Here is a 19,786-nt window from a genome sequence, read left to right as displayed (position 1 = left end):
GTTTGGGTCGTTGTCATTATGCCGAATAAATCAGATCAGATGGGTCCTTGATTGTATTACATGATGGATAAGCATCAGCATTGTGGAGAGCATACATTCTGAACAAATACCCAACTCCATTCGCAGAAATGCAGCCCCACACTTGAAAGAAACCTCTTCATGCTTCACTGTTGTCTGCAGACACTCATTCTTGTACAACTCTCCAGCACTTTGGTGAACAAACTGCCTTCTACTACAGTCATATATTTAACATTTTAACTCATCAGTCCAGAGCACCTGCTTACATTTCCAGTTCCTGCATTTTTTAGCATAGCTGAGTTGCTTGGCCTTGTTCTCACTTCTGAGGTATGGCTTTATGGTTGCAAGTCTTCCACAAGCTGAGTTCTTACCAGACATATTCAGAGAGTAGATGGGTATACCAGGCTTGATGGGCACTTCTTACATACTATAAGGTCAAACTGCTCCCACAACAGCTCAATAGAGTTGAGATCTGGTGACTGTGTTGGCCACTCCATTAAAGACAGGATACAGATGACCGCTTCTTCCCTAAATAGTTCCAGCATAGTTTAGAGCTGAGCGTTGGTTAATTGTCCTGTTGTAGGAGGACATTAGCACCGTCCACAGGGTATGGCATGGCCTTGCAAAATGGAGTAAGTTTTATTGCTTCTTTAATCATTACAACAGTTTTCAGCTGTGCTAACATAATTGAAAATGGATTTTCTAATGATCAATTAGCTTTTTAAATGATAAACGTGGATTAGCAAACATAATGTGCCATTGGAACACAGGACAGATGGTTTCTAATAATAGGCCTCTGTACATCTATGTAGATATTCCATTAAAAATAATTTCCAGCTACAACATTAACAATGTCTTCACTGTATTTCTGGTCAATTTAATGTTATTTTAATAGACAAAAAATTAAAGGGGCAGTAAACTTAGAAAATGTTATATAATTCTGCACATAGTACAGAATTATATAACATTATCTTAGCCAAACTTTATTCAACATAATATTGCTGGTGAAATTTGATTAAAAAAAAGAGTTTTTTTTCAGACCGCCGCTCTTGCTTTACTGAACGGGTCTGGTTTTCCCCCTGAGCGCATCTGGGCAGCTGTCTAGTCACAGCCCGGTCCGATCGCGCCATTACACTCAATGCAGCTCACTCCTGCTGTCTGATAGCGGGAGCGAGATGCCGCCTTCTTACGCATCCAGATCATTACTAAGGATACATACACATTACACTCTGCCTCACTTCTTTCTTCCTATAAATTCACCAGTAAATCCCATCTTACCTTGTGACTCCAGTGCAAATATAACTGCTGACCTTCCGACAGTAAGCAAACTGCTAAAACCTAAAAACAAAACATTGTAGAACATTTTTAGAACACAAAATATTTGTGAATTGTGTTACAGAAATCTGCAATTTAATCCTATGAGGTTACTAAAGCCAATTAAATGTAATGATGTTTATTAAGATTTAAAGGGATATGAAACCCAAAAATGTTCTTTTGTGATTCCAATTTACTTCTATTATCAAATTTGCTTTGTTCCCATGATATTCTTTGTTAAAGAGATACCTAGGTAGGCATCTGGAGGACTAAATGGCTCTTTAAAATGGATAATATTCTTGTAAAACTGCTGCCATATAGTGCTCCAGAAATAGGCCAGCTCCTAAGCATACGTTGCAGCTTTTCAACAAAAGATACCAAGTGAACGAAAAAATAATGATAACAGAAGCAAATTAAAGGGACATGAAACCAAAAAATTTCTTTCATGATTCAGACAGAGCATACAATTTTAAACAACTTTCCAATTTACTTCTATTATTTAATTTGCTTCCTTCTCTGGTTATCATTTGCTGAAAGGTTTATCTAGGAAAGTTCAGGAGCAGCAGAGAACCTAGGTTCTAGCTGTTGATTGGTAGCTGCATATATATATATATATATATATATATATATATATATATATATATATATATATATATATATATTGATTCTGATTGGCTCACCCATGTGTTCAGTTAGAAACCATTAGTGTATTGCTGCTCCTTTAACAAATGATACCAAGATAATGAAATAGATTAGATAATAGAAGTAAATTAGAAAGTTCTTTAAAATTGTATCCTCTATCTGAATAAAATTTGGGTTTCATGTCCCTTTAAATAGAAGTTAATCATACAAGTATCTATCAAAATCATTTTTTTGTATTAATGGGAAATTAAACTTAAGATTGCTTTTTCATTATTTAGATAGATTACAATTTTAAATAACTTTCCAATTTACTTCTATTATCAAATTTGCTTAGTTCCTTTAGTATTGCTGGTTGAAGGTTCAGCAATGCACTACTGGGAGTTAGATGAATACACTGGGTGAGCCAATAACAAGGGGCATATATTTGCAGTCACCAATCAGCAGCTAGCTCCTAGTCATGTAATGCTACTTCTGAGTCTGCCTACGTATTTTTTTCAACAAAGGATACCAAGAGAGAAAAGCAAATTAGATAATAGAAATAAATTGGAAAGTTGTTTAAAATTGCATGTTCTGTCTGAATCATGAAAGACAAATGTTGTGTTCCCTGTCCCTTTAAAGGTATAGGAGGCTTAAAGGGCCATGATACCCAAATGTTTTAAAAGTGATGCAGCATAGCTGTAAAAAGCTGACTAGAAAATATCACCTGAACATCTCTATGTAAAAAAGAAAGATATTTTACCTCAAAAGTTCCTCAGTAGCCACATCTCATTGTAAAGGACTTCTAAGCAGCATATCAGTATGTCTGTCCCGGGACAGCTAAGGGGTTGAGCCTTGTGCACTCTCATCTTATTTCCCTTTTCAGTTTAAAGAAGTTTACTATGAAATCTCATGAGAGTTAAGTAAAATAAGATCACAGTAAAAGAGTTCATGACCTCAGCACTTTCTGATGCTGATTGGCTGTTGTTCATTTCTTCATTTTTTTTTTTTTTTACCTGCAGCTGGGAGCAGCTGAGTATAACTTTCTCTTTTAAGATGTATCGAGTCCACAGATTCATCCATACTTGTGGGATATTCTCCTTCCCACAGGAAGTGGCAAAGAGAGCACCCACAGCAGAGCTGTCTATATAGCTCCTCCCTTAGCTCCGCCCCCAGTCATTCTCTTTGCCTGCTTAACTGCTAAGAAGGGTAAAGTGAGTGTGGTGACAAAAATGTTAGTTTTTATTTTCTCAAGCAAAAGTTTGTTATTTTAAATGGTACCGGTGTGTACTATTCACTCTCTGGCAGAAAAGGGATGAAGATTTCTGCAAGGAGGAGGATGATCTTAGCACTTTGTAACTAAGATCCACTGCTGTTCTCACAAGGGCTGAAGAATACAGGAAAACTTCAGTTGGGGGAACGGTTTGCATGCTAAGCTGCATTGAGGTATGAGTCTATTTTTTTCTAGACAGACTGTGATAATTCTAGAAAAAGGCTGGCAATATCCCCATGAGGGAAGGGTAAGCTGTATTCAGACACTTAGTAGGAATCCCAGCTTGCATAAAGGGCTCATTGTTTACTGGTGACACTGTTAGGAAAAAACGTTTTTTTTGTTGCAAACATAACGTTTTTTAAGGGACTTTAAGGGGTCTTTGTGGCTCATTTAAGGGTTATCAACCCACATGGCTAGTTTGGAAACACTCTGGTGTGTTTCTTTTAGGCCCCATAACCTCGAGTGAGGTGGGAGGGGCCTATTTTCACGCCTCAGTTGCGCAGTTTCTTTTACTCAGAGACATCCAGCTGCTTCTCCAGAGGGTCCTATTGTTGTTTGAGGGCTTAAAGAAGTTTTTTTCCCCACAAATCTTTCCTAAAGGGCAGGTAGGTGCCACAGCAGGGCTGTGGCAAGGTGCTGAACATGTTTTTACCGGTTTTCTACATTAAGGGGTTAATCGTTTATGTGCCTAGCTGTGCAATCTTACTAAAGCTTTATGATGCTACTGTAAAAATTTTGTAAAGTTTACTGTTTTTACACTGTTTTGCAGAGTTTGTGCATCTTTTTTTCTCTTAAAGGCACAGTACCGTTTTTTTCTAAGTATTATTTGCTTTGATTACAGTGTTTTCCAAGCTTGCTTGTTTCATTGCTAGCCTGTTTAACATGTCTGACATCAAGGAAAATCCTTGTTCAATGTGTTTAGAAGCCATTGTGGAACCCCCTCTTAGAATGTTTCCCACTTGCACTGATATGTCTATAAATTATAAAAAGCATATTTTAGCACTTAAAAATATAGCTATAGATGATTCTCAGACAGAAGAGATGAGGGTTTGCCATCTAGTTCTCCCCAAGTGTCACAACCAGTAACGCCCGCACAAGTGACACCAAGTACCTCTAGTTTGTCAAATTCATTTACTTTACAAGACATGGCCACAGTTTTGAATACAACCCTCACAGAGGTTTTATCTAAACTGCCTGGTTTACAAGGAAAGCGTGACAGCTCTGGGTTAAGAACAAATGCTGAGTTGTCTGACGCTTTATTAGCCGTATCCGATATACCCTCACAATGTTCTGAAGTAGGGGTAAGGGATTTGTTATCTGAGGGAGAAATTTCTGATTCAGACAGATTCTGATATGACGGCCTTTAAATTTAAGCTTGAACACCTCCGCTTATTGCTCAGGGAGGTATTAGCGACTCTAGATGATTGTGACCCTATAGTGGTTCCAGAGAGATTGTGTAAAATGGACAAATACTTAGAGGTTCCTGTTTACACTGATGTTTTTCCAGTCCCTAAGAGGATTGTGAATATTGTTACTAAAGAGTGGAATAGACCAGGTATTCCGTTCGCTCCCCCTCCTGTTTTTAAGAAAATGTTTCCCATATCTGACACCATGCGGGACTCTTGGCAGACGGTTCCTAAGGTAGAGGGAGCTATTTCTACTCTCGCTAAGCGTACAACTATACCTATCGAAGACAGTTGTGCTTTCAAAGATCCTATGGATAAAAAATTAGAGGGTCTCCTGAAGAAAATTTTTGTTCATCAGGGTTTTCTTCTCCAACCTATTGCGTGCATTGTTCCTGTAACTACTGCAGCTGCTTTCTGGTTCGAGGCTCTAGAAGAGGCTCTTCAGATGGAGACTCCATTAGAGGATATTTTGGATAGAATTAAGGCCCTTAAGTTGGCTAATTCTTTCATTACAGATGCCGCTTTCCAACTGGCTAAGTTAGCGGCAAAGAATTCAGGTTTTGCCATTTTAGCACGCAGGGCGTTATGGCTTAAGTCCTGGTCTGCTGATGTATCATCAAAATCTAAACTTTTGAACATCCCTTTCAAAGGAAAGACCCTATTCGGGCCTGAACTGAAAGAGATTATTTCAGACATCACTGGAGGGAAAGGCCATGCCCTCCCTCAGGATAAGACAAATAAAATGAGGACCAAACAAAATAATTTTCGGAACTTCAAGGATGGTCCCGCTTCAGCTTCCCCTGCTGCAAAGCAAGAGGGGAATTTTGCCCAATCCAAGTCAGTCTGGAGACCTAACCAGGCTTGGAACAAGGGTAAACAGGCCAAGAAGTCTGCTGCTGCCTCTAAGACAGCATGAAGGGGTAGCCCCCGATCCGGGACCGGATCTAGTAGGGGGCAGACTCTCTCTCTTCGCTCAGGCTTGGGCAAGAGATGTTCACGATTCCTGGGTTTTAGAAATTGTGTCCCAGGGATATCTTCTGGACTTCAAAGACTCCCCCCCCGAGGGGGAGATTTCACATTTCTCAATTGTCTGCAAACCAGACAAAGAGAGAGGCGTTCTTACGCTGTGTAGAAGACCTACATACCATGGGAGTGATCCGCCCAGTTCCAAAAGCGGAACAAGGGCTAGGGTTTTACTCAAACCTGTTTGTGGTTCCCAAAAAAGAGGGAACTTTCAGACCAATCTTGGATCTCAAAATCCTAAACAAATTCCTCAGAGTACCATCATTCAAGATGGAAACTATTCGGACTATTCTACCGTTGATCCAGGAGGGTCAATATATGACTACCATGGACTTAAAGGATGCGTATCTACACATCCCTATTCACAGAGATCATCATCAATTCCGCAGATTCGCTTTTCTGGACAGGCATTACCAGTTCGTGGTCCTTCCTTTCGGGTTGGCCACGGCTCCCAAAATTTTCACAAAGGTGCTAGGGTCCCTTTTGGCGGTTCTAAGGCCGCGGGGCATAGCAGTGGCACCTTATCTAGAAGACATCTTAATTCAGGCGTCGACTTTCCAGTTAGCCAAGTCTCACATGGACATCGTGTTGGCTTTTCTGAGATCTCACGGGTGGAAGGTGAACATAGAAAAGAGTTCTCTCTTCCCTCTCACAAGAGTTTCCTTCCTAGGGACTCTGATAGACTCGGTAGAAATGAAAATATTTCTGACGGAGGTCAGAAAATCAAAACTCTTAACCACTTGCCGAGCTCTTCACTCCATTCCTCGGCCATCAGTGTCTCAGTGTATGGAGGTAATCGAACTCATGGTAGCGGCAATGGACATAGTTCCTTTTGCCCACCTACACCTCAGACCACTGCAACTATGCATGCTCAAACAGTGGAATGGGGATTATGCAGATTTATCTCCTCAACTGCATCTGGACCAGGAGACCAGAGGTTCTCTTCTCTGGTGGTTGTCTCAGGACCACCTGTCTCAGGGAATGTGTTTCCGCAGACCAGAGTGGCTCATAGTAACGACAGATGCCAGCCTGCTAGGCTGGGGTGCAGTCTGGGACTCCCTGAAAGAACAGGGATTATGGTCTCGGGAGGAAACTCTCCTCCCGATAAACATCCTAGAACTGAGAGCGATATTCAATGCGCTTCAGGCGTGGCCTCAGCTAGCTGCGGCCAAATTCATCAGATTTCAGTCGGACAACATCACGACTGTAGCTTATATCAATCATCAAGGAGGAACAAGGAGTTCTCTAGCGATGATGGAGGTAACCAAAATAATCCGATGGGCGGAGGATCACTCTTGCCATCTTTCAGCAATCCATATCCCAGGGGTAGAGAACTGGGAGGCGGATTTCCTAAGTCGTCAGAATTTTCATCCGGGGGAGTGGGAACTCCATCCGGAGGTATCTGCCCAGCTGGCTCAGCTATGGGGCACACCAGAATTGGATCTGATGGCGTCCCGTCAGAATGCCAAACTTCCTCTTTATGGGTCCAGGTCCCGGGATCCCCAGGCGGTACTGATAGATGCTCTAGCAGTGCCCTGGTCCTTCAATCTGGCCTATGTATTTCCACCGTTTCCTCTCCTCCCACGTCTGGTTGCCAGAATCAAGCAGGAGAGAGTTTTGGTGATTCTGATAGTACCTGCGTGGCCACGCAGGACTTGATATGCAGACCTAGTGGACATGTCATCTGTTCCACTGTGGACTCTGCCAATGAGACAGGACCTTCTAATCCAAGGTCCGTTCAAGTATCCTAATCTAATTTCTCTGCGTCTGACTGCTTGGAGATTGAACGCCTGATTCTATCAAAGTGTGGTTTCTCTGAGTCGGTCATTGATACCCTGATTCAAGCTAGAAAGCCTGTCACCAGGAAAATCTATCATAAGATTTGGCGTAAATATCTTTATTGGTGTGAATCCAAGGGTTACTCATGGAGTAAGATTAGGATTCCTAGAATATTGTCTTTTCTCCAAGAATGATTGGAGAAGGGATTATCAGCTAGTACCTTAAAAGGACAGATATCTGCTTTGTCTATTCTTTTACACAAACGTCTGGCAGATGTACCTGACGTTCAAGCGTTTTGTCAGGCCTTAGTAAGGATCAAGCCTGTATTTAAACCTGTTGCTCCGCCATGGAGCCTAAACTTAGTTCTTAAAGTTCTTCAAGGGGTTCTGTTTGAACCTATGCATTCCATAGATATTAAGCTTCTATCTTGGAAAGTTCTGTTTTTAGTAGCTATCTCTTCGGCTCGAAGAGTTTCTGAGTTATCTGCTTTACAGTGTGACTCATCTTATCTTGTTTTCCATGCAGATAAGGTGGTTTTGCGTACCAAACCTGGATTCCTTCATAAGGTTGTTTCTAATAGGAATATCAATCAGGGAATTGTTGTTCCTTTGCTGTGTCCTAATCCTTCTTCAAAGAAGGAACGTCTGTTGCACAATCTTGATGTGGTTCGTGCTTTAAAATTCTACTTACAAACAACCAAAGATTTCCATCAAACATCTTCATTGTTTGTTGTTTATTCTGGTAAGCGGAGAGGCCAAAAGGCTACGGCTACATCTCTTTCTTTTTGGCTGAAAAGCATCATCCGTTTGGCTTATGAGACTGCTGGCCAGCAGACTCCTGAAAGGATTACTGCTCATTCTACTAGAGCATTGGCTTCCACATGGGCTTTTAAAAATGAAGCTTCTGTTGAACAGATTTGTAAGGCGGCGACTGGGTCTTCGCTTCATACTTTTTCCAAATTTTACAAATTCGATACTTTTGCTTTTGCTTCTTCGGAGGCTATTTTTAGGAGAAAGGTTCTACAAGCAGTGGTGCCTTCCGTTTAAGGTACCTGTCTTGTCCCTCCCTTCATCCGTGTCCTAAAGCTTTGGTATTGGTATCCCACAAGTATGGATGAATCCGTGGACTCGATACATCTTACAAGAGAAAATAAAATTTATGCTTACCTGATAAATTTCTTTCTCTTGTGATGTATCGAGTCCATGGCCCGCCCTGTCTGTTTAAGACAGGTAGTATATTTTTATTTTAAAAACTTCAGTCACCTCTGCACCCTATAGTTTCTCCTTTTTCTTCCTAGCCTTCGGTCGAATGACTGGGGGGCGGAGCTAAGGGAGGAGCTATATAGACAGCTCTGCTGTGGGTGCTCTCTTTGCCACTTCCTGTTGGGAAGGAGAATATCCCACAAGTATGGATGAATCCGTGGACTCGATACATCACAAGAGAAAGAAATTTATCAGGTAAGCATAAATTCTGTTTTTTACACAGAACTTACTCTGCTGAGCTGAGGAGATTGTGAGGTAAAATATCTTCCTTTTTTACATAGAGATGCTCATTTTCCTGTCAGCTTTTTACAATTATACTGCATCAGTTTCAAGTGATTTAGCATATGAGTATTATGTCCCTTTAAGTTACCTCTCTAGGGTTATATTAGTGTTTTTTTCTATTGTTACATAAAATAAGCCATTGACAGTATATCCCTGAAGGGGGACAAGTTGGTAACAACAAGAGATATATTTTATACAAATAACAAAAAAATCCATACTGATAAAGTGTAGAGTTTTCAAATTGTTCGCATGCACTATCCTTGTGTAAAGAATGTTTTGATAAGAAGCAGGAAGTGATTGTATATCGTGAGCAGATTTGTACTGGGGTTGCCACTGAGCAGCTGTTGTAAGTCACGTCATGATTCAGGCAGAGCACACAGTTTCATTTAGTTCCTTTTTATGAAAGCATACTGAGGTAAGTTCATGAGCACATTACTTGAGCACTAAGGACCAGATTACAAGTGGAGCACTAATTAACGTTCCCGCTCAAGTGTTAATTGAGCTAGAAGTTCGGCTTTTTGCTCTCGCGCTAACCTGACAAGCGCAAAAAGCCAAAATTAGAATATTCTATGCTCATTCACGAATTACCCCATAGAAGTCAATAAAGAAACAAAAGTGAGGACAAAACTTTAACACCCTACTCTCGCGCACAACGATAGCATATTTTCATGTGTGCTTACCCGGCATGAAAATATGAATATTTCACATTCCAATGTTCTTCTCATAACAGAATATCTTCTATTTATTCATAAATACATATTTCGAATCTACATATATCTGATGGTATTTTGGTACAATAAATATTTATACATATATATATATATATATATATATATATATATATATATATATATAAATATATATATATATATATATACACACAGTATATATATATATATATATATATATATATTCCTTGTGTGTAAGGACGATACTATAAATAATTCCCCAGAGTGACTTATATACTGCCTTGTTTTCCATATTGTAATGTAATATAATTGTTCTTAATGAAAAGACTATGCATGTTTTTAATATAAAGGATGTATTTCTAATTAATACTAGAACCTACTGCAATCACGGCTGGAGCGCCAAACTTGGAACTATTGCAGCTACAGTATATGTGAGTACCACTTTATTTGGCTGCTTTATAACATAGTCACAATTACGCACCATGGAAGTTTCTCTTTGTTTTCTTTGAGGTTACTAGTCAAGAAAATGAACAATTGAGAGACTCTCTGAAGGATAACTATCTGCTTTACTTAGTTCATAATGCACAGTTTTGTATTTTATTTTTATTTATGTTTTACATATCACTGTTTGTTTGAAAGATATAAGGCTGATATATTACTATATAATTTTTGTTTAATTAAGTCATAGTGAATTTATATGCAACCTTCTTCACAGAGTCCTGGTCTGCGCTAATAGGATTTGTGTGGCAGATTCCAGAGTCTGTGCTAACGTAGAAGGTCCTTTAGCGCAGGCTCTGTGATTCGCAACACTAATCCTCCTATTAGGGTGGCCTGGGACTCTATGAAGAAGCGTCGGATTAAATGCAGCTCCCCAGTGCTCTATAGGTAAGTGTTTCACATATGGGTGACACAGTGCCACCTGCAGCAAAAAAAACATTCCCACTCTGGTGCTAATGACGGCTCAGAGCCGTCACTAGCACTCTCCCACCTTGAGGGAGATCTGGGGGCTCCCACCCGCTCCTACCCCGGTGATCGTGCCTGTTAAGTATAGGAGCAGGGGGCATGCTGCTTAGAAGCCAACAGTGGGGGTCTGAAAAAAAAAAAAAAAAGTTAAAAAAATGTTGTTAAAAAAAAAAAACTTAAAAAATCTTAGCACCCAGGTGGGAATGTGCTTAGCACTCAAAGGGTTAAACAAAACTTAACTTAAGTCACTTAATTAAAGATTATATATTAAAATATCAAGGTGTTTACTTCCATTTAAGAAGGAATATATATATATATATATATATATATATATATATATATATATATATATACACAAGTAAAGAATCCAAAGAGAGCACTCGCCATAAGTAAAAAAAATATTTAATCCAAAATGTTGTAAACGTTTTCGGGGAGTGACCCTGTCATCAGACAGATCTGAATCTGTCTGATGACGGGGTCACTCCCCGAAAACTTTTACAACACTTTGGATTAAATATTTCCTTTTACTTATGGCGAGTGCTCTCTTTGGATTCTTTACTTGTGTATAATGTGGGATGCACCCCAACTTTACTGAGTATAGCGAGTGCTGGACCTTTTGTACATTCTGTTTTGAGATATGCAGAGAGGGTTTTAGGCTTGGGGAAGGTTTGAAAGTGTGCGGGAGGTCGTTCCATAACTGTGGTGCTCTGTAGGAAAAGGAGGATCAAGCTGCTTTCTTTTTGTATTGAGGCAGACTAAATAATGTGCTGATACTGGATCGGAGGTTATAGGAGGTGGGAACAGCTAGGGAGAGCATTCTGCTGAGGTAGGGTGGGAGCTTCCCAGAATGGCTTTTAAATACAAGGCTGGAAAGATGGAGGGTGCGTCTGGATTCCAGCGTCAGCCAGTTTAGTTCTTTTAGCATGTCACAATGGTGCAGGGTCAGCTCTAAGGGGGGGCATTGGGGGGCAATGCCCCCCCCCCCCCAAATGGAATGCTGTGCCCCCAGGACAAAAGAAGTGATTTTTTTTTTTTTTTAAACATTTTTTTTTTTTTTTTACATTTAAGTGACGGAACGCCACTGGAGGGCCCAGCTAATCTCTTTACTCTCCTCTATTTACAACCAGATAACAAATAAAGTTGCATTTCCCTGCTGGTGCTCTCACAGTTAACCTAGGGCTTGCAATGCCCCTCCTCCTGCTAGCCCACTTACTACAGAGCTGAAGTGAGATGATGATATCATCAGACCTCTGCAGGAAATGCTGGGAGAAGCTAACAGTCATTGAGAGGGAAGGCAGAAGTAATTTTGTGAAAACATAGCCATATAACTAATGTGTGTGTGAGAGTAGTATCCCTTCCCTATTGTGCTTTATATCCTGGCACCACAGATAAAGAAGCAAATTGGGTTGGGAATTCCTTGGTTTCCCCACTGCAGGTCACACAAAACAAGTGTGTATTGTGCCTGCTTTATCTGCAGTGATCAGTGTAAAATGTGTGTCAGATTATAGGTGCTCAAATACACACTTCAAATGTAGCTGTGGGACAATGAGTGAAATAGCCTTATGTTTATTATTTACATGTTTCAAAACATCTCCTATTTGTCCCCAAGGTTGTTTTATTATATATATATATATATATATATATACATACACATACACACAATACACACACTGTGTGTGTATATATATATATATATATTGTTTGTGTGTATATATATATATACATATATATACTGTGATTGTATATATATATATATATATATATATATATATGTGTGTGTGTGTATATATATATATATATATATATATATATATATATATATATATATATAATTTGTGTGTATATACATACTGTATATACTGTGTGTGTGCTGGTAAATATCATTAATAATATCTGTACAAGTAATGTACTGCTTGGCACTCAAACTTATTGTCACGTAAAAGCTTATTTGATCATTAGTAGGGTCATTGGTAGAGCTACACATACAAACAGTGTCCACTGACTGTGTCATATGTGGGGGACATTCCTGAGATATGACAAATGTAACCTCTGCACTGCCATAAATCTGGTAAATGTAACTACTGCGGCACTGCCAGACATCTTATAAATGTAACCCCTATACTCCTTGAGATATGACACATGTAACCGCTGCACTTCCAGAAATATAAACAAATATAACTCCTGCACAGCCAGAGATCTGATAAATGTAACCCCTGGACTGCCACAGTAGGTCTGCTCTTATTTTGACTCACATACATGCCTTTTAAATGAGTGCCCCCTCGTGAAAAAAAAATGCCCCCCCATTTCATTCGTTCTGGAGCCGACCCTGCACAAAGCTACAAAGCTCACTATTAAGTTTATTAAGGTGAGATTGCGGTGCAGGTATATATATATATATATATATATATATATAAATATACGTATATATATAATTGTAGCAAAAACTTGCACTCGCTGGACTTTTTCAAACACCAAACAATTTTAATGTGACGTTTCGGAGACAAAGTATCCCCTTCCTCAGACAAAAGTGAAATGGCAATACAAGCAGTTTAAAAAGGCAAACAAAGTGATAACCCCTCCCCCCAATTAAGACAAAAAAAAATTGGTAGTCATGACAACCACACCAAACATAGTGTCAGTGTTACTAAGCCAACCAACACATTTATACAACTAATTTGAAAAATTCAAGTTTACAAATCAAGTGTTAAAAATTCAAGAGTGAAGCACTATATTAATGTGAAACCAGATTTATAAGTTGTATACATATATCCAACTTAAATGAAGTAATAAATTCAAAGTAATAAATATGATATTCATGTCTGTACAGATATTTCACAGGCATATCCCATACTGAAACCATTAGATGGGGAAAGCAGCGTAATAAGGAAAAAATGGGAAACACAAACACACATACTACTCTCACTATATAATCGTTCAAATGTCCGAGACTGTGTGCATGTACAACATAATGGTACTGCAAGATAAGGGAGGTGACTACTTCAACACATCGCCTATTTCAAAGCGCTTTTATACACTTACTGTATGGCAAGTGGATTTGTTATGATGAAACTCATCCAAGTCCGTTCATACCGAAAACCGGAAGGGCAGGTACGTGTAGTGATGTCACGTCACCTAGGCAACCGCCGAAGCGCAGTGCGCACACTGCGCACGTTCAGACCTTAAAGGAAAATAAAAGGAAAAAGTAAATTGCAATAAACATAAGTGGGCTGAGAGCCCAAACACAGGATACAGTACTAAAGTTCACACACCAATAGAACTCAGTGAGTAGCATCACTGATCTTAAACACGTATATGCAGACTGCGCAACTTCAAAGAAGGGAGGGCACAAGAGGTCCTGATGAATGGATTCATTAAACAAGATAACCATAAATCAATGGGACAGTGTAATTTGTAGGGCAGACAAGATAATGTAAATTAAAAGGTATCCCCCACCACCTCGCATATAAGAGAAAAACACAGGGATTATAAGAACAAACAAATGCATCCCAATATTATGGGACTGAAAAATAATAAATATAATAAATATAAATATTGGCAAGTCAGTGTGGGGGATGAACAACAAGGGGTTCAATTACCTGATAGGGGCAATAAAGGAAAAAATCTTATAATACACCTATCACCACAAGTGGTAGAGCACAAACTTTAAAACTTTTTTTGGATCAACCATATTCCAAATGTAAAAGATATATCAAATAACCCAAAGCGCAATAAATCACATGTTGGCCTGCATTAAGTCCGGACTTAGAACGATTGTGAGAGTACTAAAAATTATGAATCAACAAGCAAATACATACACAGACAGAGGGACACCAGGGTGTACAAAAAGGGGGGGCACACACATAAACCTAATTCAATAATGGATCTGGATCCTCATTTTTGTGAAAAAATGGAACATGGCCCTCAGGAATATAGCTCTCAAATGATAGGTCCATAGACAATTCTTCTGATGTAGCAATTACAAAAAGCAGTGCCAATCTACCACAGTGTTGAGTCCATTAGGTTGTGTTGTCTTCAGGCGATGGATCCACCTTGCTTCCGTTTGTAATAGAATCGTGTTGCGATCACCTCCCCGTCTCAATGGAGGTATGTGATCAATCAGAATGAAGCGTAAGTCATTCACTGTGTGTCCAGCTTCAACAAAGTGTCTGGCCACCGGTTGGTCACTTCTCTGGTTTTTCAATGCTATCCTGATGGCCGACCTATGGTTGGCAAACCTTGTTCTGGAGTCATCTGTCGTCTTACCGACATAAAAACGCCCACAGCAACAATTCAGAAGATAGACTACATGTGTTGTCGTGCATGTGATGAAGTGTCTAATCTTGAATCTCTTATTAGTATGAGGAGGTGCAAATGTTGGACCCATCAACATGGAGCTGCAAGTTGTGCAGCCAGTACACCTATAGCAGCCATTCTTCTTCTTCCGCTGTAGCCAGTTAGATGGAGTGTAGCAATGAGCTGGATCAGTGATCATAAGAGCATCTTTCAAGTTCCTGTTACGCTTGAATCCCACTCTAGGATATTCCCACTCATCGAATGGTAGAGAAGGATCGCTCTTGATGATATGCCAATGTTGGTTGAGGCTTGTACCTATCTCCCTCATGGATGGACTATATGTCGTGGTAAAGGTAAGTCTTTTTATGTCACTTCGGGGTGTCATGTGCCTCCCTGGTTCCACGTTAAGGACTTCATCCATGTTCTTATTGATGAGGTGAGAGTTGTAGCCCCTCTGTTTGAATTTCTCAGCCATTGCCGTAAGTTGTGTTGACAACAATTCAGGTTCACTGTTATTCCTTACTACCCTTAGAAGTTGGGCTTTAGGAATCACCCTCAGCAGACTAGTTGGATGGCTGCTGCTCGCATTGAGCAGTGAGTTCCGGTCTGTGGGTTTGCAAAATAATGCAGTCCCCAGAGGTCGTTGGCCTTTTTTAAAAATCTTCAAGTCAAGAAATTCAATTGATATTACTTGAATATTAAGTTTGAACTTCACTGGGTTGTCAAGTGTATGTAGCTGGTCAAACCAACCCTGTAGACTCTCAGCTGTACCGCTCCAGATGATAATGAGGTCGTCTATGTAACAACGATAATATTTCACATCAGGTTTATCGTAGATCCCCATGACCGTTGTTTCATTGTTATCCATGAATATGTTGGCCAGGGACGGGGCCACATTCGATCCCATGGCAGTTCCAGCTATTTGCTGGTAGAATGAATTCTCAAATCTGAAGTAATTGAGTCACAAACTTAAGTCCAACAGCTCAATGAGAAACTCTCTGGGGGAACCAATATAGGGATACCGGTCAAGTGCCTCCGAAACACACATTTTACCTTTTTCATGGGGGATAATGGTGTATAGGCTATTCACATCAGCTGTAGCCAAAAACCATGAATCATCCACTTCTACTTCTGTCAGATCAAGTATTAGTTGTGAGGAATCGCGGAGATAGGACCGTATGTTTTTAACCAGTGGTTGAAGGATTAGAAACTTCATCACATGCACAACAACACACGTAGTCTATCTTCTGAATTGTTGCTGTGGGCGTTTTTATGTCGGTAAGACGACAGATGATGCCAGAACAAGGTTTGCCAACCACAGGTCGGCCATCAGGATAGCATTGAAAAACCAGAGAAGTGACCAACCGGTGGCCAGACACTTTGTTGAAGCTGGACACACAGTGAATGACTTACGCTTCATTCTGATTGATCACATACCTCCATTGAGACGGGGAGGTAATCGCAACACGATTCTATTACAAACGGAAGCAAGGTGGATCCATCGCCTGAAGACAACACAACCTAATGGACTCAACACTGTGATAGATTGGCACTGCTTTTTATAATTGCTACATCAGAAAAATTGTCTATGGACCTATCATTTGATAGCTATATTCCTGAGGGCCATGTTCCATTTTTTCACAAAAATGAGGATCCAGATCCATTATTGAATTAGGTTTATGTGTGTGCCCCCCCTTTTTTGTACACCCTGGTGTCCCTCTGTCTGTGTATGTATTTGCTTGTTGATTCATAATTTTTAGTACTCTCACAATCGTTCTAAGTCTGGACTTAATGCAGGCCAACATGTGGTTTATTGCGCTTTGGGTTATTTGATATATCTTTTACATTTGGAATATGGTTGATCCAAAAAAAGTTTTAAAGTTTGTGCTCTACCACTTGTGGTGATAGGTGTATTATAAGATTTTTTCCTTTATTGCCCCTATCAGGTAATTGAACCCCTTGTTGTTCATCCCCCACACTGACTTGCCAATATTTATATTTATTATATTTATTATTTTTCAGTCCCATAATATTGGGATGCATTTGTTTGTTCTTATAATCCCTGTGTTTTTCTCTTATATGCGAGGTGGTGGGGGCTACCTTTTAATTTCCATTATCTTGTCTGCCCTACAAAGTACACTGTCCCATTGATTTATGGTTATCTTGTTTAATGAATCCATTCATCAGGACCTCTTGTGCCCTCCCTTCTTTGAAGTTGCGCAGTCTGCATATACGTGTTTAAGATCAGTGATGCTACTCACTGAGTTCTATTGGTGTGTGAACTTTAGTACTGTATCCTGTGTTTGGGCTCTCAGCCCACTTATGTTTATTGCAATTTACTTTTTCCTTTTATTTTCCTTTAAGGTCTGAACGTGCGCAGTGTGGCCACTACGCTTCGGCGGTTGCCTAGGTGACGTGACATCACTACACGCACCTGCCCTTCCGGTTTTCGGTATGAACGGACTTGGATGAGTTTCATCATAAACAAATCCACTTGCCATACAGTAAGTGTATAAAAGCGCTTTGAAATAGGCGATGTGTTGAAGTAATCACCTCCCTTATCTTGCAGTACCATTATGTTGTACATGCACACAGTCTCGGACATTTGAACGATTATATAGTGAGAGTAGTATGTGTGTTTGTGTTTCCCATTTTTTCCTTATTACGCTGCTTTCCACATCTAATGGTTTCAGTATGGGATATGCCTGTGAAATATCTGTACAGACGTGAATATCATATTTATTACTTTGAATGTATTACTTCATTTAAGTTGGATATATGTATACAGCTTATAAATCTGGTTTCACATTAATATAGTGCTTCACACTTGAATTTTTAACACTTGATTTGTAAACTTGAATTTTTCAAATTAGTTGTATAAATGTGTTGGTTGGCTTAGTAACACTGACACTATGTTTGGTGTGGTTGTCATGACTACCAAGTTGGCGTTTTTTTGTCTTAATTGGGGGGAGGGGTTATCACTTTGTTTGCCTTTTTAAACTGCTTGTATTGCCATTTCACTTTTGTCTGAGGAAGGGGATACTTTGTCTCAGAAACGTCACATTAAAATTATTTGGTGTTTGAAAAAGTCCAGCGAGTGCAAATTTTTGCTACAATTGTCTACTACCCACTAGCACCCTGGCTGTTGAAGTTTGAAGTGAGAGTGCTCATCCTGGTACTATATATACGTATATATATATATATATATATATATAAAATCATATAATTGATTGCAGCAGTTATCAACTTAATAATACAAACAACCTGAAGTAGGTGTACAAGGAAGTGTATTTACTTACCAGTAATACTGCAATATATGTAAACAAAACGACAGCCACTACCAGAATTAAAATAGACCAAAGAAACCAATATCCCAGATTTCCATATGTGTACCTGAAAAGAGAAAATGAATATGATAAAAACATGTTTTTTTAAAACATTTTTCTTACAAGGATCTGTTTAAATCTGCTTGTAAGAATGGACGCAGGGTAGGGTTGTCACCTCAGCCATGTTTTCCTGGACACTTATGAGTTACACATGCTGTAGGGTGTGCAGGGAGGAACATGTACAGGTATTGTGTTTCTGGACAGTACTATTTATATGCACTATTCATATTCCTCCCTGCACACCCTACAGCATTACAAGTGTCCAGGAGAACATGGCTGAGGTAGCAACCATAACACAGGGACACGCAATCATGATTTCCTCCTGCCTAAACATTGAGTTTCTTATCTTGAGCAAGCATTTATCCTCACATAATAAACATAATGGAAAACACCATTTAAATGTTCATATATCTGAAACTCACCCTAATGTGAGCAAAGTGCATGGCAAAATACCCCATGAATAACTTGCAGTGTCAGTATTGTTTAGTCCCTGCATATGTGCAAAAAAGCACAGAAAACCTTCTGCAATTATTATGTCGCTAAGAACAAGCTGATTAACCCCTTCCCACCATTAGGATGTTCCATGCCGTCCTAACTGCGTTGGGCTTTAGCTCTGTTAGGACGGTATGGAACGTCCTAGCCGTTTGGCTGTACTTGGTAAATGGGATTGAAAACCAAAAGAGTCATCTAAATGTACCGGTTGCTCAAAACCCTTAAAGTAGTTCAACATACAACAAGGGGAATTAAATAAAACATTAGGTATATGATCAACATAATCATAAAATAGAGGTAGTAAAAGAAATTAACATCCTCAAATTATATATTTTGGCCATTGGCCTATAAGAAAGCACAAAGTAACAATTGTTATGTAATAAGAAAGGATAAACGTAAGAATACAACATAAAATGTCATAATGATGTAAATTATCCCATGTACTAGGAAAGGGAGCCCATGTCTCCAGTATATTTTGGTACGAGCAACTCCCATGACACACACAAAAGGGGGAATAAAGAAGGAGATTAAAAAAAAGGGCATGAGAGGTGAATTGGAAAAAGGTAAATAGATTAAAAAAAAAAAAATAGCGAGGAGAACACCTAACATCTAGGGTAGAGGGCTTCCACTACTTCTGAATGGGCACAGATGACCAATAATGGTCAAATATTTCTGCCTGTTCTATTTTCCCCTGAAAGTTGTAATGCAGTTTCTCTAAAGAGTAAGCGTTAGTATAAGATACCAAATGTAACCATTCTGATATTGTGGGTATTTAGGGTTGCCAGGTGTCCAGTATTAAACTGGACAGTCCAGTATGTAGGCAGTCTATCTATTAATACAATCATTAAGTTTTGTTGTTTTTTAAGTGAGGAAGGAAAGGAAAAGGAAAGATATAGGAAAGAAAACAGAAAAAAAGAGAACGAAAAAAAAAGGCAACAAAAAGGAAGTAGTGAAACAAAGAAAGGGAGAAGAAAAAATAAAAAGGGAA

General features: G+C 39.4%; 1 protein-coding gene across 2 annotated transcripts in view; it reads right to left on the bottom strand.

Annotated features, from left to right (window-relative positions):
* The window catches only part of GDPD4 (glycerophosphodiester phosphodiesterase domain containing 4), a 225,002-nt gene that overhangs the window by 116,875 nt on the left and 88,341 nt on the right, over positions 1-19,786 (bottom strand). For both annotated transcript variants that reach the window (XM_053708689.1, XM_053708688.1), the window contains exons 5-6: positions 18,220-18,313; positions 1,297-1,356 (exon numbers count right to left, since the gene is read on the bottom strand). In XM_053708689.1, coding sequence (XP_053564664.1) covers positions 1,297-1,356; positions 18,220-18,313 — 154 coding nt within the window. The remainder of the gene's footprint in view (positions 1-1,296; positions 1,357-18,219; positions 18,314-19,786) is intronic.

The sequence above is a fragment of the Bombina bombina genome, chromosome 3 (assembly GCF_027579735.1).
Source record: "Bombina bombina isolate aBomBom1 chromosome 3, aBomBom1.pri, whole genome shotgun sequence".
NCBI lineage: Eukaryota > Metazoa > Chordata > Amphibia > Anura > Bombinatoridae > Bombina > Bombina bombina.
Note: the sequence above shows the minus strand (reverse complement) of the source record. Positions and strands in the feature narration are given on the sequence as shown.